This window comes from Ornithodoros turicata, chromosome 2 (genome assembly GCF_037126465.1).
Source record: "Ornithodoros turicata isolate Travis chromosome 2, ASM3712646v1, whole genome shotgun sequence".
Classification (NCBI taxonomy): Eukaryota; Metazoa; Arthropoda; class Arachnida; order Ixodida; family Argasidae; genus Ornithodoros; species Ornithodoros turicata.
This window is the reverse complement of record NC_088202.1, coordinates 33,389,653-33,413,516: the sequence shown is the minus strand read 5'-3', so window position 1 is coordinate 33,413,516 and position 23,864 is coordinate 33,389,653. Positions and strand designations below refer to the sequence as shown.

Below are 23,864 nucleotides of genomic sequence, written 5' to 3'. Positions count from 1 at the left end.
ATTCATATTTAGGTCTCCAAGAACACTACAAGGGATTGGTGTTGATGGACAACGTTAAGTAGTTATAGATGTAGTTAAACTACATTGCAGTAGTTAAAGAAGTAGTTTTAACTACTCCCCTGAAAAGTAGTTGAACTACTAGTTAAACTACTCAATCGCAAAGTAGTTAGTAGTTATAGTTAAACTACTGTAGATGTAGTTAGTGGCCATCACTGGTGCTAACAGTATTGGGTAATCATAACTATGCGTCGTGGATGCCGATTTGCCTGTACTCGAAGCGGAGTAAACTCGACACGCGCATATTTTTGTAAAAATAAAAAATTCACAATACTAAAAAAATTGTGGAGCTCAGTTGCAAAAAACGAGTAAGAATGGAACCACTGAAAACAAATTAAAGGCATGTCATGAGCTTCCAAAAACCTTACGGAACTAAATATCGTTCACTTCATGCCACCATATAAAGTATTTGATTAACTAAAATGTTGTGACACGTTCTCAAGGACACCTTGCCCTATAAAACGCAGGAAATGCTAAATGAAAATATGAAGCTTTTTTTTGCAAACACAGAGTTGCTTTATTATCAAGGGTTCATACTACATAGTATTCTACTCAAAATACTCGAAAAATGGAGTGTAAAATTCTTTATCATCTTCATATGACACATGGAAAGACCATTCAAAGAATGAATTGTAACATTAAATAGGAGTAATATTAAAAGTTCAAGATGCAATACACTTTGCACTGAAAGTCGAAATCGAGTTGAGAAGTCTCCTCTTCAGTGGAGCAAAATATCCTCGAAGGATCATGTAGAAAAAGGCATACGTGAAATATTAGTATTACTAAAGTGCAGAACACCTTGCATTGAATGTACATATAAAGAAACTGAGTTGACAAGTCACTTTTTGACTATAGCAAAATAGGTAATTCGTAGTCATCCTCACATGACGTGTAGAAAAATCATCTAAATGAAAGTCTACTGAGATAAAGAACTCCAACGTATTTGACACACAAGGCACGTTACAAAAAATCGTGTTCCTCATAATGCAACTTCCGAACCTGGGGGCTTAATCACTTGCACGCGTTAGGAGCTATCGAGAGGCGGAGCACTCGTCGAGAAGGGCACGTGATAAAACACGGGCGCGGCGGTCTTCGCGCGATACGTGAAGGGCGTGGGATACGTCATGCGCAATGTGTCACGTGCCCATCTTTTTGAATGTGCCGCACGCCTTTTCGAATTTCCCGCCGCTCGTTAGCGCATAGCGACCGTAACTACGATGAAGCGATTAAGCTCCCTGATCTGATTTTACCAAAGTGGTGTCAATCCGCACACCGAACTTCAAGAAAGCCAGACCCAACACACTGAACAACGTGGTCACGAAAGCACTGGAAATATACCTAGTTGACAAACTACAATGTTGCAAATATGGGTTCGTACATGGCTGGCTGGCTGCCTGGGTTTGCGATGAATCCCGAGTTTGCGGAGAGTTGTGGGAAGGACCTGGTTTGCTGCTTTCTCTCTGAGCCTCTGCATTGTTATAGACTGGGATTGGGCTGCTGCTGTGTTTCTGCTGGACTGTTCGTATGTACTCCTGTGGCACGAAATACCTAAATATAAGCCGCAACGTCAAAATGGGGCTCGCTGATTATTTCATTTTTACACGTATTCCCACTGTTTACATGCAGGAACCATTATCCACACTATTTCCTCATCATCTGCCACAATACTGTCAGGAAACTCATGGCTGTGTCCATCAAAGTTCGAACCAGTGGAGCTGCGCTATAAGTCACCTGCGAAGAATAATCTGATTTTACTGCAATATTCTGCACAAATTGCAAGGCCGTAATATATCGGGTGCTTTTAGTCGATCCACTTTCTGTGCTACTGCACCGAATGCAATTGTAACGTTAAAAATGCTTGACGTCTCAAGTTCACAACGACATGCGAAGCGCCAAATGTTAACGGTTACATAAGACTGATGTGGAAAAGCGCAGCTCACTTATCCTCCCTTTCGGGATTCTGTCATGTAGTGACAGGCGACCAAGTGATGATAACCGATATTTCAGTGCAATGATAGGAGAAAAAAAAACGACAAGTAAGCGTCCGTTAAAATAACTGGTTAGGAATCGACTTAAACAATAGTGACAGGGAAAAGAACGAACGTCTAATTCAGGACGAGGAAGAAGCAGTCGCAATTATGATGCGTCTTTGGGATCACTAAAAGCGAATGCATGCAGAAGTTTCTTAATGTAACGTAATCACCTGCTAACTGCTCATACGCGTTCCTCGTGTTACTAACCTGTTTCAGTCAGTGCTGCATGCTTGGCTTGTACATGGTGACAATAACAGCATGCTACTTCCAGTGCATGTCCATTTTCATCCATTTCTCCAATAAATGCATCACAATCACAGCCGGCGTCCGTGCAACGTCCCCGTGTGAAGCCTCAAATGTCTGTGTGCGTCCGTCACATTATTTATCCACCTGCGAGCTTCACCGATGCAACATTACACTAACATGAGAGCGAACTACGAAGGAAACTAATAGCAAGTATGGAAGGTTACTTACCATGTGACTTTGAATTCCGTTGTTTGCAATGCAATGGATGTCGAAGCGGTGAGGTTCAGGTTGGGACAAAAGTTTACGGAAGACGCGAGCGGCGTACCTTCTCTTCGGTTTGACACCCTAGCGGCTGGCGGAAGCGGGTGAGTTCACTGCTTCGGAGGGGTGGAAGGGTCAGTGCCGTGTATGCCAAAGGGAGTCTGGCCATTAGGAGGAGCCTAAAAAAGAGGCTCGACCTGTCAATCAAACGTAGGCGCATTTCATTGGTTACTGTTTTCCATGGGAGCTGCCATGACACCAAATTCTCCAAAATGGATGATGGTTCTTGGAACGGCGAAGCGGAGATTTCGTGAGAAAAAAATTTCACAGGCTACTTTAGTTTCATACTGTGAGTATATATCCTCATGTACGCATCTGCAAAATCAGCTTAAACTTTCGCTCCGCCATCATTATTTACGTGAACATGGGATGTTTCGTCGTTAACGTTAGGCCTAGTTAAGATCGTGATACCAGGAAAATAGCAAGAAAGACGACCCTTATACGTAGGATTTTGTATTATATAATTGCATTTTATTTATACATACATCTTTGCTCCTTTTTGATTCACTGTACTTACATTACGTGATATAAAACTTCATACCGGGTGTCGTCTGCTACGAAGGCGCGGTTGTACCGCAATCCTGGCCAATCACTTCTGCCAGCAACCATTTCTGCTATTCTGAGCCTTCCCAACATGCCTCTCTCCGTGCAGATGGCGTTGACAAAAGTTGCGCAAAATCCGTCGTTTTGGTCTGTCACCAGTGATATCCGTTTCAATCCAAATCCATCAATTTTCTCCAAAATGGTAGCGCCCAGTAAATAAGGGTGAGGTACAAGTATTGGATGGATGTAACAATAGACAACTGTATTTCGACCTGTGATTGGCTAAATACCTCAAAAAGTGGGTGGAGCCTCAGGTATAGGCAGGTCCCATTAATGGCCAGACTCCCTTTGGCATACACGGCACTGGGAAGGGTGCGCTGTTAGCGACACACAGTGGCAGCTCTGGTGCCGCTTGAGTGTGTCTGGAAGTGGAAGCTACCGCTGTGTGTAGCTAACAACGCACCCTTCCACCCCTCCGAAACAGTGAACTCCCCAGCTTCCGGCGGCCGCTAGGGTGTCGCACTCAAGAAAAAGTACGCCGCTCGCGTGTTCCGTAAACTTTTGCCCTAACCTGTACCACACAGCAAGCGAAACGCTCCTCCCGCTTTTTTTCTGATACACGCTGTTGCCAACTGCCACTTGCCGTTCAACCGCCACCTGCCTACTTTAGCTTCACCATACGTCAGGTACTGTATGCGACACGGTTGTCTGAAATCTGCGAGCGCGTGTCAGGTTGGTGTAGCGAACCGAGTTCGTCAGTTAGTACCGCCTTCGCCTCACTTCCGTGACTAGTAGGGCACCCTAGCGATATGACTACGCTGTGACAACGCCACCAGACGGTAGAGGTGGTCTGATAATGTCGCGTCGTCTGCAAGCTTTTCCTCGTGCGCTCTGTTCAGGAGGCTGAGTAGATAAGGAATAATTACTTGTCCGTTCGTTCGTTCCATTCGTTATATAATATGCGACTTGCTGTATTGCGGTGGCTGTTCTCGCAAGAAGTGAAAGTGAAAAGTAATATTGTCATGAGCGTTTTATGATCGCGTGGCTTGCTTCCTGATGTCGCCCTGGCTTAGGCAGGCGGAAGTGTTTGGGCTGAAACGGCTTTGGGCTGGAAACGGTGTTTGGGCTTTCAGCCCAAACACTTTCACCTGCCTAAGCCAGGGCGACACCAGAAAGCAAGCCCCGCGATCATAAAACGCTCATAACAAATTACTTTTCACTTTCACTTCTTGCGAGAACAGCTACCGCAATGCAGCAAGTCGCATATTACATAACGAATGGAAAGAACAAACGGACAAGTCATTATTCCTTATATACTCAGCGTCCTGAACAGAGCGCACGAGGAAAAGCTTGCAGACGACGCGACATTATCAGACCGCCTCTCCCGTCTGGTGGCGTTGTCACAGCGTAGTCACCGCTAGGGTGCCCTACTAGTCACGGAAGTGAGGCGAAGGCGGTACTAACTGACGACCTCGGTTCGCTACACCAGCCTGACACGCGCTCGCAGATTTCAGGCAACCATGTCGCATACAGTACGTGACGCAATAATTAGCAAGTGGAATCCCTGAATGAAGCCCTCGCGTGGATCACTATATTTATGCGGTTTAAAAATTGTTTTGGAGCACATATTTTATAATCACTGCACTACTTTCCCGAAACGGCGGACCACTTCTCGTTTATAAGTAACGCTGGTAACTTCTCCAAAAGCGTAACGTCATCCTTAGGGGTAACGCAACTGTTCCTCTCGCAATGTAACCTGTAAGAGGGCAGCGCACGTCCACATGTAACCATTGAATGGCTGTAACCTTTACATCGAGCACAAATAACTTGTATTTCACAAGTTAGATGCATTTCAGAGTAACGTTAGAGGGAACCAGATTAAGAGCAGTGGTGCGAGCACTGTAGCCAAGTCTTTCATAAACTTTCTTTAGAAATTCAGTAAACCTATGAAGGCCCTTAGTTCCGTTAGGTTGCTGGGCTGTGGTGCCTGCAAGATGGCCTTTATCTTCGTTTCAGTAGGAAAGATGCCCTCTGCAGTCACCTTATGTCCAGGATATACCACCGAGTCCTTGAAGAACTCTCATTTCTGTTCCTTCACTGTCGTGTTGTACTGTGCTAGTCGCTGCAGGACCCTTTCGACACTTCGTTGACATTCATCCACATTTTCTCCAGCGATGATGACGTCGTCAATGTAGCATCCAACTCTGGGAATGCCTCTCAAGATCTTATCCATGAGTGACTGAAATACAGCCGGAACACTGTAAACGCCGAACGGAAGCCTTTGAAATTGGAATAGACCAAGGTGCGTGTTCACCGTAAGCAATGGCTTGCTTTCCTCATCCAGTGGAAATTGCTGGTACGCCTGGGACAACTCGAGAACGCAGAACACCTTTCCACCCGCCAGAATAGAATACAACTCTTCCGGCAAAGGCAAGGGATAGTGGTCCGTCTTTAGCACAGGCTTGACAGTGACCTTGTAGTCCCCGCAGAGTTGTAACCCCGCTCCTCCTCTCTTCGGAACTACAACAAGTGGCGTAGCCCAGTCACTTTTTGTGACTCTTTTCACTATTCCATGTGCTTCCAGTTTCTCCAGTTCTTTTGCTACTTGATCATTCAGAGAAAACGGTATTGGCCGTGCTTTTGCAAACACGGCTGAGCGCCTGCCGTAACGAGGATGTGTGCCTTGAAGTCCTTCAGTTCGCGTGGGGTGGTGCTGAACACGTCTGGATACTTCTTGCGCAGTCTTTCTACTCTTATATCTTTTGGTTCGTCTGCTGATACTGTATATACACTTTTCCAATCCAGCTGAAGCTCCTCCATATAGTTCCTGCCCAATAACGCAGTCATCGACCTTCCTTGCCCTTGTACCACCACCAAAGGCAAAATCATCTTGTCTCCTTTTAGGTCTGCCTAGGAAGGTTCCACCTCGACACTAGCATCTCCCAGGACTCTTAGCTTCTCCCCAGTGTAGGTGCGAAGAGACAGATTGGCCTTGCGGCGCTGAACATGAGGAAAGTACCGTCGATAGAGGACTTCTGGCATTTGCGTTACTGCTGCCCCGGGTGTCTATCATCATGGGAACAGTCTTGCCTTCGATTCTCATGTTGACGCTGTATCCAGGTGACCTGGACCAGGTGGTGTTTGAGTAATAAACTGTGTAGCAACTTAAGTCATCTGACTCATCGTCCGTGGTGTCAACATATTTGACCTTCCTCGATATTCAAATAACGATCACGTTGTTATCAGCACTTCAGTATTGCCAAGAAATACTTGCTGCTTTTGCTTCAACTGGTGCTGCACATGATCTCCTGTGATTCCTTGGGCAAGAATTTCGAATTGCCTTGCAGATTGGGTTCGATTACCTTCGATTGGTTCCGGTAAGTAAACTGTGAGGTTGTCACCGGTCTATTAACGTTCGTTATTATAATGTGAGGTAATAGAGAGTTTTAGTCATCGTACGCTTTCGTCTTTGCGTACATAAGGGATAGCGTTGAGGGTTCGGACGCCCATAACAGAAAGGGACCTTCACGCAGAGCGCAGAAACACCACCGCTGCCCTTTACGTACGCAAAAGCGATAGCGTACGATTGTGAGCGTGAAATTGTGAAGACATGTGGCCTTCGTCACTATTTTTTATCACTCTCGTTTTCGCGAACAAATTTCTTACACAGCGAACCCAGACTACGCTTTTGCAGTGTAACGCTGGCGCAGTCTCACTAAAGCACATTATTGTAAGTTTTAGTATACTGTACGCTATCGCCTTTGCGTTCATGAGGGATGGCGTTGGTGGTTCTGCGCACGCGCAGATCATACAGAGGACTTTTCGCATTGCGCAGGACCACCACGCTATCCCTTACGTACCCAAAAGCGACATCCCACGATATACTAACACTCACTAATATCTAAACTGAGAACAAACGTCTTTGGACGACGGTCATTCTCAACTCTTCTTTCCGAACACTTGTAACAGGTCCTCAAATCCGAAGAAGTGCATCCACGAAAGTCTTGTTTTTAATGTGTATATAGTAAACAGTTGATGCTCTTCACCGTCTTTGTTATTTCTGATATTGCCAACACTGGCTAACATTATAGAATTCATAGACGGGTAGAAATCCAGCGAACCGGTAGAGATGTAGGAAGGGAGTTGCCTCAGGACAGAAGCCGCCGATATTTCGAACAGAGACTGTTCTTCTTCTTGTTCTTCTTGTCCCGTGTCTAGTCCTCCCCCTCGTTGCTCCTCAGACTCAAGGACATGTTTCCGTTCAATCGTATACTCCAGCTCGCTTGCCTCCTCTACTTATGTACAAACAAGTCCTGAGGAGACTGCACGAAGGCACACGCCGAACGCAGAGTGAAAATGTGATGAATCAGCTCTGAAAACTTTTGCCAAGTTTTTCTTTGCTGTACTCCTGTTCCGAAGTCTGAGCTCCACCTCCCAGCGTGTGATTTGTTTTTTGATTGCGTGTTAGCGCCGCGAAGCAACTGTGGCTATGAGCGTCGTACAGATGTGGACAGACGGAGAGAGGACAACAGGAAGATGTGGGGACAGGGGGATTAGTAGGCGTCCTGGGCCGACTTCAGGGGAACTGTGCCGACATATGTCTGAAAGCGTCTGAGGAAAACCAGGAAAAAACCCCAGACAGCACAGCCGGCAGCGGGATTCGAACTGTCTTAGCTGAGGTTTGGCCAACCTTCCTTGGTGGATAACGGTCAGTGTCTGAGGTGGAAGAGGACGAAGAAGAGGAGTACAAATCGGCTTCGAAGGTTCGCGCTTGATAGAAGATGCGTTTTATACGGAAAGATCATAAGCCGTCGACGGAGGCAGAAGAACAACGAGTAAGTGTTGCTTATATGTTGTTCAACAGTTTCTGACTAATGTCCAATACCGCCGCATAGCTGCACTGTGCTAGACGTCAGAGAACACATGCTATTCGACTGCCACCCCAGTAAACCACATATGTCCTTTAGACGTCATTGTACACACTACTAAGTGGATGCAGAGAGGACATCTAAAACATTTGTACAATGCACGTTCCTCCACCGTTTCAGACGTGCTAACTGAACGTATAGTATTTTTCTGGTACGTCCAGCAGACGTTTGTGGTTTACTGGGACATATATTACGCTGCCCTTCAGAGTCGCCCAGTGTGCATGACCTCCGCGACGTGTGTCGGTGGTCAGCTGTAGTAAATGTGCCTCGTGACTACCTGTCACGCAATGCCTGTCTCTAAAACACAGAACCAAAGTTTTATAAACTCACTTTTCACCGGTCCATGTCGCTTTCGATGTGGCACGACGCAGTTCGATCCAACGTGACCTAGTGTCTTACTAGTAATTGAAGACCCTGCGGTAGGTTGATTTTGGGTGGCTTCTGACGTCGTGTTTGCTTGAGTCTACTTGATGTCCGTGTCAGTGTCCGTGATGCAGTGTCCTCGCGGGTAGTTCTTGAGGTGCACAAACTGTTACATAGCGCTAAATGAGTAGAATAGGGGAGGTGAACACCACAAGATGACAAGGACCGTTTCCCGACCGTTGTCCTCTCACCTCTTCACAAACCCGTTGGAAAACTGTTATTGGCACTAATCCATGGTGCCGGCCGTCATTGCGTCATCAAGGCGTCATCTTGTAAAGACACCTGTTGTTGTGAAAACACGTGTAACACTCACACGTCTTCGATTTGCTCACGGAAGAGCCACCCGATGTTCCCTTTAAAGTCAATTGCGCTTCCCTAGACATGTCACCCTACTTTCAGGCGCACATGCGTAGCTAATCGCACTATAGTAGCACACATTGTTGCCGTGACGTTGAACCAACATGCAAATATTGTCCAATGTGGAGCAACGTTTTGCAACATTCGCTAATATTATAATATTACCAAAAGTGGGCCGACGTTATTATCCATTTTACTATGTTCCTGCAACATGGCAGTGCAATGTTTCTCTATTGTTGCTAGGGAACAGTGTCTGAACGTTCCCGAGCAACGTTACTCCTCCAATCACCTGTCCAATCACCTCCAATCCAAGCACCTGACCGTACCCTGTAGTCGAGCAACGTTGTGCAAGACAGCTGTGAAAATATTCCCTCAAATATTACGCAAACGGAGGTAATGTTCCCTTGAAAAATTGTTGCCAGCAACGAGGCTGCAGAACATTTCCGCAACATTGAGACAGCGTCACAGCCGTATTCCGTCAACCCAAATAAAATATGGAGGCAACATTTGTGTTATGCTGCTGCAACATTGAGACAGCATTAGAGCCATATTTTTCCAACACAAATACAATATTGAGGCAACATTTGTGTTATGTCGGGCAACATTGAGGCAGCCCTACAGCCATACTTTTCCAACAAAAATACAATATTAAGGCAACACTTGTGTTATTTTGCTGCAGCATTGAGACAACGTTACAGCCATATTTTTCCAGCACAAATACAATATTGAGGCAACATTTCTGTTATGCTGCTGCAGCTTGGAGACAGCCCTACAGCCATACTTTTCCAACAAAAATACAATATTAAGGCAACACTTGTGTTATTTTGCTGCAAACTTGAGACAGCGTTACAGCCATATTTTTCCAGCACAAATACAATATTGAGGCAGCACTTGTGTTATGCTGCTGCAACATTGAGACAGCCCTACTTTTTCCAACATACCATACTTTTCCAACAAAAATACAATCTTAAGGCAACACTTGTGTTATTTCGCTGAAACACTGAGACTGCCTTACACCATATTTTTCCAGAACAAATACAATATTGAGGCAACATTTGTCTGATCTTTCTGCAACATAGCGATAGCGTTACACCCACATACCTCAACCGCAAATACAATGTGGAGGCAACATTTACGTCGTATTTTTGGAACACTTAGACAGTACGATATTTGACGCAATATATTCGTAATGTGTCCAGGTTTTGTGAGGGGGTCTCGTGTATTCCTCTCAGTTAATATCCCATGTAGTACAAGCATGACTTGAAAACATGGTACGTGACAGAAAGAGATGTCAGGAATTGTAATTATACTTGATCCGTTATAGATACATGGGATAATTGCAAGTTGCATCATCATGAACGTTACAAATGTTTTACGCCCCACTACTGTAAATGAAAGTACCTCAACAGTTTGTGTTACAGTATATGCTCCATCCACTTGGACGCCCGAGCGGTTCCCCAGCACAGTCTACCTCTGTAGGTATAGCTCCCCTGCTTGATGGTACATATACGGTGCCCCCCACCCCAGTGAGGCTGGAGGGGCTCGGCACTATATAGTCACGCATTGAAAAATGTCTACAGTGGGGTACATACGGTACCACAATGGTGTTGCATTGTTGTGTACACGTTGCTCGGCTGTTAGAAATGAATGTTGCAAATGAAGTTAAAGTCGTGGACATTAGCGACATTTGGGCAACGCCGCCGTATACATTGATGAAATGTTGCCATACCATTCGGTGCTGCCTGGGGTGTGTTCAACAAATATGAATGTAACGCTTTACAATGTTGTAGGAACGATACATAACTGTTGCCTAAATAGTGTGTTGTGTTAAATATGTCTGTAACACTGTCATAATGTAGCGAGAATATTATCCAAATGTTGCCACATTATTGTGTCATGTGTGTGCGTTGAAGAATATTTCTGTAACGGTGTCACAATATTGTGGAAACATGATGGAAATGTTGCTTCAATATTGTATTTGTGTTGGGGAAACATTGTACTAGTGCTGTCAGAACATTACAGAAATGTTTTCCAGCAACGTTTCTGCAACAGATTTTCAAGAGGACATTTGCCACGTTTCTGCAACGTTTGAGTAAAACATTACCACAACGTTCCGGCAACAAATTGTGCTCCTAGGGCGGTGGCTTTAGCATGTTCAACAGGACGAACAGGCAGTCATCATTTCGCAGTGTCCGCAGTTCACTGGTGCAGGGTGGGTCAGGAGCCGCTCTACGAAACACACCATATGTGCAGTACCATATTGTCGACTCACCTGACAGAAGTTTCGAGCTCATAGGACAAAATCATTCATCGTATTAACAAAAATATCCCCTAATCTAGGGGCAGGCTTGTGACTACATCGGCGGTTGATGCATAATTACAGGTACGGGGGGGGTTGAAAAAAATTGGGGGAATCATCATTACAGTAACGTTGTAACGGCTTACTGTATCGTTCGCAACATGTGTCTAAATGTACAGTACCAGAAGCCCTGCCCCTGTAGGGGCGCACAAAAACATGGGGGTGCTGAGGATTGTGGCGGGGGTCCTGACATACCAGTGGCCTACATTACCCAACGAAAATGTGCCATTGTTACGAAATACGTCAGGCATGTTTCTGTGAATGCAAAGCTGAGAAAGGCCGCACTGACCAAAGGACGTTGCTTTGTGAACCCTGGAAATACGACAAGAAATCTGGATTGTGCATGACATTGAGAAAAATGTATATAATATCTGTTCCACGTGGACTCAAATGGCGAATTGGGGTGGTCTTTTCGTGGAAACACGGCCTAGCACTCGGAAATTGCTAGGTCCGCGCCCGCGATGGATCGCGCGACCGTTGCCACCTGAACATGAGTGTCAGGAATCTTGCCGTTTTAGCGGCTTGGATCGCGCTAGCCGCTAGGGGCTTCTCGGGCTCTCGTCCTGTTCGTCGTGTGCTAACCCACGCTATCTTCGACGTGTTGGCCAATGCAGGTCCTTGCCACGCTCGTAGCGCGAACGTGACGGCACGGGATATAGTTGGGCAACCCGCGCCAGTTGTATCGAGGCCGGAGAAAAACAGTGCTAGCTGGCAAATTCCTGGCGCTCGGAAAGTGCCAGGCGAACACGCGAAATGTGGCAGAACTTGAGAGGACAAGTGGGATCTCCCCAAAAAAATAATAATAACAGTTGCCACTAAATGACCACCGTAATTCGCCAAAGGTGGTGTCTCGATATTATTTATAATTGCCTTAGAATGGGAGAATGCATTTGCTGCGGCTTTGAAAAGAGCATCTGGTGTAATAGGGTGTCAAAATGACTGTTACGTTTCTTTCCCTGCAGCTTTTGTTCTTTCGTGGGCTTCCAGTAAAATCCAGATCGCATGTCCTCATCCTTGGGCTTGGCATGGCTGCTAGCGCTATAGTTCTGACCCTACTACTCGGTGTCATTTTCCTACCTTCGTGGGGCAGCTCTGGTGAGAAGGGCAAATCGCTAGTGTGCAAAACGTCACCGTGCACTAGATACGCCTATTACTTGGAGAGCTCTATTAACATCAAAACCAGTCCCTGCGACGACTTCTACCAGTACGTGTGTGGTTCCTGGGTTCCAACTTCGAAGCAAGAGACCTCTGTGGGGGATGGTATGTACATAAAAATCATGCGAGGCATCATTTCGAAGGCCAAGAATCACCCAACGATCAGCCGCGGCAGGGCGACGAATAAAGCGGCTGATATGTTGAAAGCGTGCTTGAGTGCTCATACACGCAGTGAAGAAAATATGGTTTACCTCAAAAAGTTTATGGCGGAAAACAGTATGAGCTGGCCGGTTCCTCCACAAGTGGAGATTCATCCCTTGGAGCTTATCATTAATCTAGCAGCCAAGTGGAGAACGGAGTTCATCTTCAGAATAATGTTGACTTCCAGAAACAGATCAAACATTGTGATGCTATACCCCGGCGCACACATCTCTCACTTCAACGAGACGCATGCTCCCTTGGACGAGTTCGACGCTTATGTCAATGAACACGCTGCGCTATTTGGTCAGTCAGTAAGTGGCACGACGATAACTCAGCTGGTAACGACGCAGAACGAAGTGCAACGTGTCGTGATGTCCTTGACATCTCCACTTAAGTCTCCAAGTGCACTGTCTCCAATGAGACTTGTGAAGGAACGGAACATGTCCGTTATCGACGGAGCTACTTGGGTGTCGTTCTTGGAGAAGCACGTAAACAAGGGGGACTTCGTCATCGACGGAAGCATAGACGAAAATGCTATCCTGTTCGCGACTGACCTAAGACTATTGATAGCGTTAGACCTCTTACTCCAACTACCGCACACACAATTAGTCAGCTTCATCACGTGGAAGTTTGTGGAACGCTTCGGCCTCATTCTGTCCTCGTCCATAAATGACATCCAAACTAGCTACGATATCAACTTTTACTGTTGCACTTTCGTTGAAGAAATATACGGGTTCGCCCTGTCGGCAAACTACACTATGAATATCGCCGAGGATAGCGAGCGGAACACCACCGACAAATTTATGGGAAATATTACTGAATCGGTGAAAGACATGCTACGGAACAGTTACTGGACACCAGACACACTTATTGGTGCTCGGAGAAAGCTGGATGCTATGATTCGTTGGGTGTGGGTTCGTGGACTAACCAACTATCTTTCCACCCTCGACCGATTTTACGCGCAGTTCCCCTACATGGAAGGCAGTTTCACCCTCAACTGGATCGAATGCAACAAGGTTCTGTGGAGAAAGTCGAACACATACGACTACGTGCAGTACATTGTTACAACTGACCCAGCAGGTTTTAGGTACCTACACGCTATCAATGGTGTACAGCTGCCTGTGACTTTAACCTTCCAACCGATGTATGACAAGGACCTCGCCGGTGCGATTAATTATGCAGGGTTGGGCGCTGTGTATGCTGAGACGATTGCACATGCTTTCGACTACTCCGGAATTATGTTCGACAGCGAGAATCGCCTGGTGTCTTGGATGTCCGACGAATCTTTAGAGAGAATCGATAAAAAGTTCAAGTGCTACCAGGATGCCGAGAACACCGATGAGATGTGGGCTTCAATTGGCCTCGAGGCAGCTTACAAGGCATTTCAAGACTCTGTAACCTGGGAAAAACACCTGCAGACACTGGTGAACTTCACCCATTATAGCCCTTCTCAGCTATTTTTTGTGGCGTACTGTTTCGCAGCGTGCTCATACACGGGATACAACCGTTATTCAGTTAGAAACAAGGAGGGGTGCAACTTCGCCTTGCAACAGTCTAGGGACTTCGCAGAAGCATTTCAGTGTGCGAAGAGCTCTAGGATGAACCCCAATCGCAAGTGTACCTTTTGGACATAAATACCGGTTCAACTGACCCGACATTACTAATTTACCTAATGTCGTTCATATGAACACGCAATGCTGTCTGTTCAGAACTCAAGAACATGCATAGTGTCGACCGCAAAGTCGACTGCAAGTGGTATATCAGTAATAAAAACTTCGGTAAGAATATATTCTGTTTCTGTTTCACTGTTTCACTTTTCACACCCTTTCATGTGTTTGCGAACAAATGGCGCTAACCGGAAGGCTTAATTACTGAGTAGAAATTCCGTTGACGCGCGCTGGCGCACTGTGGCTGCGCGGAACCGGCGAAAGGGTCAACAGACGCAAACCCGAAGGCTCACGCACGGGGTACAAATCCAGTTCACGCGCGCTGGAGCACCCTGGCGTCGCGAAAGGGATTCTCTGCAACACCAGTGTGGCTGCACTGCGTTTCGAATAACGGTGTCCACTGGGTCTGCTGGAGCGACTTTGTCTAAGAGATAATTTATGTAGGATAATATCCGCTTTTACAACTTCCGGTTCCCTCCTCGCAAGCGTTCGTTGTGCCAGAACGGTAGCTGGTTTCGGATTCGCATGGCCAGTGGCACATGCGCTGTGCCTTCGGGTTCGTTTTGTCGTCTGCTTCCAAACTATTTGAAATGCCGCAGTGCTTGTACAAGTTATCGCGTTCTTGCACTGCACAAGTTATCGGCGGTTAGGTTTTACAGATTCCCAAGGGTTAAGAGAATGCCCAAAGAGTGGGTTGCAGAGAGAACTTCATCTCGATGGATGTGTCTCGAATATGGAACAAGCACTTACACCCAGAGCCGTCGCGAGGCGAGTTTGCGCCAGGGGCAGGGTAAACGTGAAGCGCCCCCCACCCCTCACTGCCGTCAGAAGCTCCGTAAACAAAGAAATGAAAACGCTCATTCGCACTGCCGAGATCGTAAGTTCAAATAATCTACATTCTCGCTTTATACTGTACATGCAGCCTGCCAGAACTTGCCGTTCGACGCGCTCTCTGGCGAGGGCGCCCGGGGCGGCTGCCCCTCTCCCCCCCGCATCTCTATGGCTCTGCTTACACCCTTGTCGCACGGGCAACGCTAATCGCGGTTGTGTGGAACCTCGGTTCGCCGCAGTCACACGACGGCCGACCGAACGGAGCTTACGCTGCTAACCGCGGTTATGGGAACCGATATTCGCAACCCCGGTTTCGTGAGGTAGCCGAGGAAGTTGACTGTTTCCTTAACCGCGGTTAGCGCAGCATGTGTGACATTTCCCGCAAATAATAATGTGCGTACCTAATTTCGGCCTGTAATTTTAATTAATCATTGTTAAGCTTTCTAATTATCATTTTCCCGTTTTCTTTTTATGCAATGCAGAGTAATCAAAATATACCTGGCGCTTGTGTCACAATGACGTGGTCACTGCAAACATGTCACAAACTGCCGTGTGACAACAACTGACCGTGGTTTACGATAACCGCGGTTTGGTCGGGTAACGGCGGTTGAACGTAACCGCAGTTTAAGATTGCCCGTGTGACAAGGGTATCAGTGTCTGATGTGTGAAAAGCAACAACTTGTGGGAGCGACCACACAGTTGGATAGCCATTTATTTAGTGACCGTCTATTCTGGGAGAACGCGCACAGTATGGCCAGCTCTCCGCATCTCCCCATAGAGCCCATAGTATAGGAAAATTCACACAACACTGGGCACACGCCAATGAGAATGCAGAGATTGCTTCCTCAATCGTTCAATCATAAGTCTTTCCGTTCGGCTCGCAGCATGACCGGTTCTGGCTCTTGTCTGGCTTCTGCTTTCCATACTGGCCTGTACCGGCTACCCGTGACCACTAAGTCTAATAGCGTTCATGCACGCCGTAAATTCTGAAAAGTGTTGTAATGAACAGAAATTTATTTGAAACATTATACTGACACAATCGGCAGCTTGACGCATTTACATGCACTGAGCGTACTGAGTCCATTGCATAGCGCTTCCTGGCACACTGCAACAAAGCTCAAACTTGCCAAACAAGCATATCGACACAGCCTATTCCTAACAACGAACAACTGTCACATACTTGTGCACAGTCTCTTGATCATCATGTCCTTGCCTGCTATATGTCAAACAAAAAATGATGCTGCTTCATGAATCTCATTTTCTTGTCACCGCTATACAAATCTGACGGCGCTCGAACGTGTTCATCGAGCCAGAATTCACGACAACATTTCAGTTTGAAATCCGATTGGCTGTTCGTAGACCGATGCTTGTGTCGAGAAACAGTACAACACGATCAAAGACACCATAATACACGGATAGGACAGCGAACGGCGAACGCACGTGCCTCCCAACGAAAGATGCTGCCGACCCTGCCAAAGCCGGCGTCCACCGTTCAAATTTTGAAATGAAACCGCCGAGAGAGTAAACAGCACACAGGCGAGGAAGCGCAAAGTGTCGTTTTCAAATTCCGGCAACCAATCCGAACACACCTGTGGCGTCGCCCGACCAATGGGGAGGCACGGATTGCTCCGTGCGCAGTAACACGCACTTTGGTACAGATCTTGCGAGAGCTCTGGGGGCTGGTATGGCGAGCAACGCACAGCAACCCTCACGCAGTGTTGTCACACCCGTCGGAGGAAAAGTATGGAGATCACTTGTTAAAAAGTATGGAGATTTCAGTAGAAATCTGTAGGTTGCAGTAAGACGTACAATTTGCTTAATTAACATCGTTTTTAGGCCTGGATTTTGTGCGTTTCGTCGTCTCACATTTTCTATTTCGGTTTTTGCATCGAAACAACGGAAGTATATGACGGCAACAGTTATTGGGGAGGTGCGCAGAATGTATTGTCTCCCCGGGGTTCAAATCACTGTGCCGGGTATACTGTTCGAAAAGAACCGAGCAACAAGCAGTCAGGCAAACCGCTTTGAATTGAAACACTACCACCACCTGATTATCAGCGTCATGGTCGGTGCAAATGCGCCGGCGACTGCGTATCTATTTGCTTCCTGTGGAGGCATCAAGAATAAGAAAAGATTAAGCACATCATCAGACAAGTCAATACATAAGCGATCTAACCATGATGATTAGTAGCTACACCGTGTAATTAAGTGCGAACCTCCGCCCCACGAGTGATGCAAAATGTCAAAGGTTCTATACTGACAGCCATATACTGACACACCACGAAGCAAACATGAAATTTGAAATTCATTCAAGATTTTTCTTCTTCTTCTTCCATCGTGAATCCGGCTTCTCGTCACAATCTTTTTTTAACGCTTGTCCGAAGATCTGACAACATAGCGTGAACGCAGGCTGGCTGGTGCATGAAATCCATGAAACACGCGAGGGAAGATATTTATTTACATGTGAAAAGTTAAGGGACACGGGGGGACTTTATTAAAAACTAAGAGGGGGTATTCGACGTTTCGACAGCAGCGCTGTCTTCAACAGGAATGGGATACTATGGTGACGCAAGACAATTGCAAAGAATGAGAGGGGAATATGTACAAGGAGAGAGGGCAGCACACGTGCTTTGTCAAACAAAGATAAAGGGGTACAATGAATCATAGGCAGTCAAGTTCTTCGCCGGAGGGCAATGATTTCCTGGGGTGACCAACCGGGGAGTCTGAAAGAGATACAAAAGAGTGTATGTATTCTGAGAGAATTAGGAATTTAGGTTGCGAACTGTTGAGAGGACGCCGGGGTCCTCGTTGATCTGGCTTTTAAATTTGTAGATCAGGAACGATTCTCTTTGTTCTCTAAGGCGTTGGGATGGAAAACCCGATTGCAGAACGAAAATGGCTATGTCGTTAATTGAGTGGCCGGGTTTACTAAAATGTCGAGACACTGGCAGATTAGGTTTCTTTGATACGTCGGACCTGTGGTTGTTGAATCGGATTCGGAAGGATGTAGCTGTTTGACCGATATATTGGGCCTTGCACTCATTACATTGAAGGAGATAAAGGACGTTAGAAGAGTTGCAGTTAAATGGACCATTAATTTTTGTGCGATAGTTAGAATTTGTGCTTTCTACTCTGGTAGCAGTTTGCATTAATTTACAGATCTGGCATCTGCGTCCGTTGCATGGTTGACAACCGTTGTGTTCCGAGGACTTGTTTAACTTGGCGTTCACAAGTCTGTCTTGGATGTTCCTTGCTCGACGATAAGTAACGCGGGGTGGTTCCGGAAACACCTGACTCATGCGATCAGATTGGGTGAGGATTGCATAGTGCCGTTTAAGTATGCGGTTTACGTCCGGGGCATAACCGTTGAAGCTAATAGTGAGGTTTACCGAAGAATTCTTATCGGCTCGGGGCTGTGTTTGGAATAGGTTCTCTCGATCGGTTGATCTAGCTCTGGCTATGGCATCTACCAGGCCTAGGGTCCTTTGGGAGTAAATAAATTAAAGTAAATATTTACTCCCAAAGGACCCTAGGCCTGGTAGATTTTACATGCTCCCCAAGATACATAAGCCGGGTAACCCCGGAATACCGATTGTTTCCTGTAATGGTACAGCCACTGAGAATCTTTCATCATTCGTGGATCATCTCCTCAAGCCCATCCCGTCTAAATTCGACTCATACGTTAAGGATACCAACCATTTCCTTCAAGATATACGTAAAATAAACGTTCCCCCTAACTGTCTGTTAGCAACCCTAGATGTCACTTCCCTGTATACTAACATTCCTCACTCAGATGGAATAGCAGCAGCAGAGCGTGCATTTAAGAATCAACCCGATCAGGGTTATGATACGTCTGTCCTCACGGAGATCCTGAATCTGATCCTAACATGCAATAACTTTGAATTCGACGACAAACACTACATACAGGTCAACGGTACAGCAATGGGAACAAAAATGGCCCCTAACTATGCAAATATCTTCATGGCATCCTTGGAAGAACCGTTCCTCAGAAATTGTGCACTGAAGCCACTCCTATATAAGCGATTCCTAGATGATATATTCATTATTTGGCCCCACTCCGAATGCGACCTTCAGTTGTTTGTTAACGACTTTAACCAAGTACATCCCAGTATTGAATTTACATTCAATTACTCCTTCTCAGCTGTTAATTTTCTGGATGTGGAAGTTAAACTACACAATGGAAATATAACCACCAGTCTGTATCGCAAGCCTACCGACTCCCAACAATATCTATCGTTCCAGAGTTGCCACCCCAGGCATACTAAGCTAGCTATCCCTTATAGTCAAGCGCTGCGTTACCGGAGAATATGTTCTAACGATGATGAACTAGACAATCATCTTGAGAGCCTTGAAGAAACTTTCGCAGATAGAAAATATCCTAATCAGGTCGTAAAAGATGCCATAGCCAGAGCTAGATCAACCGATCGAGAGAACCTATTCCAAACACAGCCCCGAGCCGATAAGAATTCTTCGGTAAACCTCACTATTAGCTTCAACGGTTATGCCCCGGACGTAAACCGCATACTTAAACGGCACTATGCAATCCTCACCCAATCTGATCGCATGAGTCAGGTGTTTCCGGAACCACCCCGCGTTACTTATCGTCGAGCAAGGAACATCCAAGACAGACTTGTGAACGCCAAGTTAAACAAGTCCTCGGAACACAACGGTTGTCAACCATGCAACGGACGCAGATGCCAGATCTGTAAATTAATGCAAACTGCTACCAGAGTAGAAAGCACAAATTCTAACTATCGCACAAAAATTAATGGTCCATTTAACTGCAACTCTTCTAACGTCCTTTATCTCCTTCAATGTAATGAGTGCAAGGCCCAATATATCGGTCAAACAGCTACATCCTTCCGAATCCGATTCAACAACCACAGGTCCGACGTATCAAAGAAACCTAATCTGCCAGTGTCTCGACATTTTAGTAAACCCGGCCACTCAATTAACGACATAGCCATTTTCGTTCTGCAATCGGGTTTTCCATCCCAACGCCTTAGAGAACAAAGAGAATCGTTCCTGATCTACAAATTTAAAAGCCAGATCAACGAGGACCCCGGCGTCCTCTCAACAGTTCGCAACCTAAATTCCTAATTCTCTCAGAATACATACACTCTTTTGTATCTCTTTCAGACTCCCCGGTTGGTCACCCCAGGAAATCATTGCCCTCCGGCGAAGAACTTGACTGCCTATGATTCATTGTACCCCTTTATCTTTGTTTGACAAAGCACGTGTGCTGCCCTCTCTCCTTGTACATATTCCCCTCTCATTCTTTGCAATTGTCTTGCGTCACCATAGTATCCCATTCCTGTTGAAGACAGCGCTGCTGTCGAAACGTCGAATACCCCCTCTTAGTTTTTAATAAAGTCCCCCTTTTATTCCTTATCCTGTAGAAGCACCGTCTCCACTTCTGATCTTTATTGAATACCTATATATATATATATATATATATATATATATAGTTGAAATAAATGGGAGACAGAAGACGAAAGTAGGGGAAGTAACAAAAAAGGGGTTTATTAAAACTTAAAAATCATAAAAGTTAGGGAGGATGTCTACGTTACGGCGGAAGCTCCGCCTTCTTCGGGACAAAAGAGCTAAATGTGACCACGAGGCTGATAAGGGGCTTGAGAATGACGTGGTCGGTTGGGGGAAATTCCCGCCACCTGGCGGTTGTCAATTGGGGAAATTCTAGAGCGTTTTTGTGTCAGGTCCAGGAGTGGGGTCATCGTCCTTGTGGGTCAGTGGGGATTTTGATCTGGCTGAAACGAGAAAAGGCAACAGGGTCTTATCTAGGTTGTTAGACTTCTTATTGTTGACAGCATGCCAGGGTCCTCGTTAATGGCCGATCGGAATTTGTAAATTAGGTAAGATTCCCGTTGCTCCCGGGAGCGGTCGGAGGTAAAGTTCGACTGGAGAATAAAAACTGAGGCTTCGCTGATTGAATGTTCTGGTTGTTTGAAATGGCGTGACACTGGAAGATTAGGTTTCTTGGTAGCATCCGATCGGTGATTGTTGAATCTAATTCGGAAAGAAGTTTTTGTCTGACCCACGTATTGGGCCCGGCATGTGTTGCATTGGATTAGATAGATAACGTTGCATGAGTTACAGTCTACGTCTGCGTTGATCTTGACGGTAAAGTTGGAATTCGTACTTCTGACCGTTTGTGCGGTCTGCATTAACTTGCAAATCTGGCATCTCCTGCCATTACATGGATGACAGCCCGCCGGATGGCTAGTGGGTTCGCCTACTTTAGGAATATAGGAATATATATATAATATAGGAATAGGAATATAGGAATATATATATATATATATACAAAGAAAAAATAGCCGAAGCTCTGTAGCGTGCAGCTACAGAGCTTCGGCTATTTTTCCTTTGTATATGTACTTGCTGGCTTGCACTGCGGCCTCCACAGGTGACGCCGTCACCGTGGAACATTGACGTCTCGCCGAGACGCACTGTTGCGCCGATCCAAGATCGTGTCACTTCCCTGCGCCAGGCTGACGAGGTCCAAGTAGACCGAAACAGCTGTCCTTGGCTGGGAGGGCACGATCAAATTGTAAACATATATATATGTATAGATATATAATTATAGATACATATAATAATATAGATAATGTAGATATAGCTTATAATATACTATGAAACAATTCAAAGAATATTTTAACCATTTCATAGTACATTATAATCTTTCTGCTAGATTACCCACTAAATAAACTAGTTTGTTAACTTTCCTGTAATCTGTCGCCCACGTCTTATTATTTTACTTTTTTTCAACTTCGCAGCCGTCTGATATATCAATCTCTTTAAACTATCCGCTCCTTGCAGTGGAGTTTCTCCAGCAGGTGGAGCGCCCTCTACCAGCCACGTGTTAACATTTGAGTAGTAACTTCGGGCGGGTCTCCTGCTTTCCTTCGGTTTGACTTGTCTCGCTAAATGGTGTCCACTCAAGCGAAGCATATTACAATCGCTCAGTACAGCGCACATTTATTTGGTGGCTCTAGGTTAGACAAAGTTACACTGCACGTTTGTAATTTTTTGTAATGAAACATGTATAAGACGCGACGAGCTTGCTATGCATGACTCCAGCCAGGCAAATCTCGCCGAAATGAAAAAGGAGTCGAATACTCCCACTTTCTTTCGTGGGTTTGACATTTTTACGGTTGCTGGTTTTTACTGCTTTCTTTTTCTTCGTATGCTTTTGTTTCTTTTTTTTTTTTTTGTGCGGTGTGTTTTACGTTTGCACGTTTCTGGCGGATGGGTTGGTGTTCTCTTTTGATACATTCCTTGTGGAATTCGAGGGAGAGGTGAAATTGCGGCACTACACGATCATCCTGATAGGAAAGGCCCGTAATAGATGATAGTGAGTTTTAGCATACCGTACGTGCGCTGTCGCTTTTGCGTATACGTAAGGGATAGCCTCTTGGTTCTGCGCAATGCGCTGCTTGTGTCTTGCGCGTGCGAACCACCAACGCTTTCCCTTACGTGCGCAAAGGCGTCAGCGTACGTTATACCACGGTTATACTGAAACTCAGTATTAAGTGTGCAGCAAATTACGCGGAAATCCACCCCTCTCATTACAGGGCTTTCTAAACGGCAACAACGCAAAACGGCGTCTGTGCATGCGTCTGACTTTTTAGCTCCCCGGCACTGGGGTTTTAACGCTTTTAATCATGAACCTCAAGAGACCTTACGTAATTATTAAGCTAAAGGTGCCGTCATGTCTACTGTTCAATGAAAGAATGTCTAAAAATTGCTGTGTAGTTCTGCATTTTCGAAATTTCATTTTCATTTCGAACGTTTCTGCAGAATATACTATTAAAGTTGTGCAATGCGCTCTCACAAACATAATTTCGTTGATACCAGAGAGCCACCAGGCCAAGGGCCAGCTCAGTATCCGCGGCAATTTTAATTGAAATTCATTGTCACCTGTACCGTTTGTGAACAGCTTATGCAAACTCAGGGACCAACGTAGCCGTGACCTACCTCTCCGCGTGTTTTAACTCTACATATCTAACAAAAACCATAAGAATACCATAACCGTTCAACCGCAACATAACAATTGCGCAAATCGACAACTTCTGAGATTACATGCGTGCGGAAATAGAATTTCGCAAAAGTCAAGGATTTTGGTATGAGTCTAAGCCAGCACACGTTACGACAATACCCCGGGAAATCTTCAGCCGAATGATGTGCATTCACAGATCCTTGACCCTTTGACAGCGCTACTTTGTCCAAAAAAGTGTCCAGGCAGTTCATGGGCCAGAAACCGTGTCATAACAACAACCAACAACTTTAGCTACAGTATTTCTAAGGCCAAGTAGAGCGGGAACAGCCGCAACGCAGTCAAATCGTGTAGTCAAAGCAAGCGAGGATACGCACCCTTTACTACCCAACATTTTGCGCAGCGCCGGTAGGGGACATACGACGCTGGCTCCACCTGCTTGGTGCAAGGAGCGGATATATATATATATATATGAAGAGGGGGGAAAAGCCATTAAAGAATAGGTAAATGATGCTAGACGTGTTTGAAATTCAAACTTACAGTTAAGATGGCTTCTATGGCTGCACGTAGAGAAACAGATACTCATTGAACGATGCGACAGCACCAGATGACACGTGTTTCGCCGTGTTTGCGGCTCGTCGGCCCTGGGTAGCTGCGCATCGTTCGGGATTGGCAAACCAGGGGTCACTCAGCGAGCGATATACACCT

At 45.8% G+C, this 23,864-nt stretch overlaps 1 protein-coding gene across 1 annotated transcript; it reads left to right on the top strand.

The window, feature by feature from the left end:
- The first annotated feature begins 7,945 nt into the window (after nt 1–7,945).
- LOC135383330 (neprilysin-2-like) lies at nt 7,946–14,412 on the top strand. Its single transcript, XM_064612839.1, has 2 exons — nt 7,946–8,035; nt 12,230–14,412. Exons 1-2 carry the CDS (start codon nt 7,982–7,984, stop codon nt 14,255–14,257), a joined length of 2,082 nt encoding a protein of 693 aa, XP_064468909.1. The 5' UTR covers nt 7,946–7,981; the 3' UTR covers nt 14,258–14,412.
- Nucleotides 14,413–23,864: the final 9,452 nt, after the last annotated feature.

Coding starts and splice junctions, on each gene's coding strand:
- LOC135383330 (XM_064612839.1), top strand. CDS start 7,982: ATGCGTTTTATACGGAAAGATCATAAGCCGTCGACGGAGGCAGAAGAA. Junction 8,036..12,229: donor CGGAGGCAGAAGAACAACGA/GTAAGTGTTGCT, acceptor CTTTCCCTGCAG/CTTTTGTTCTTTCGTGGGCT.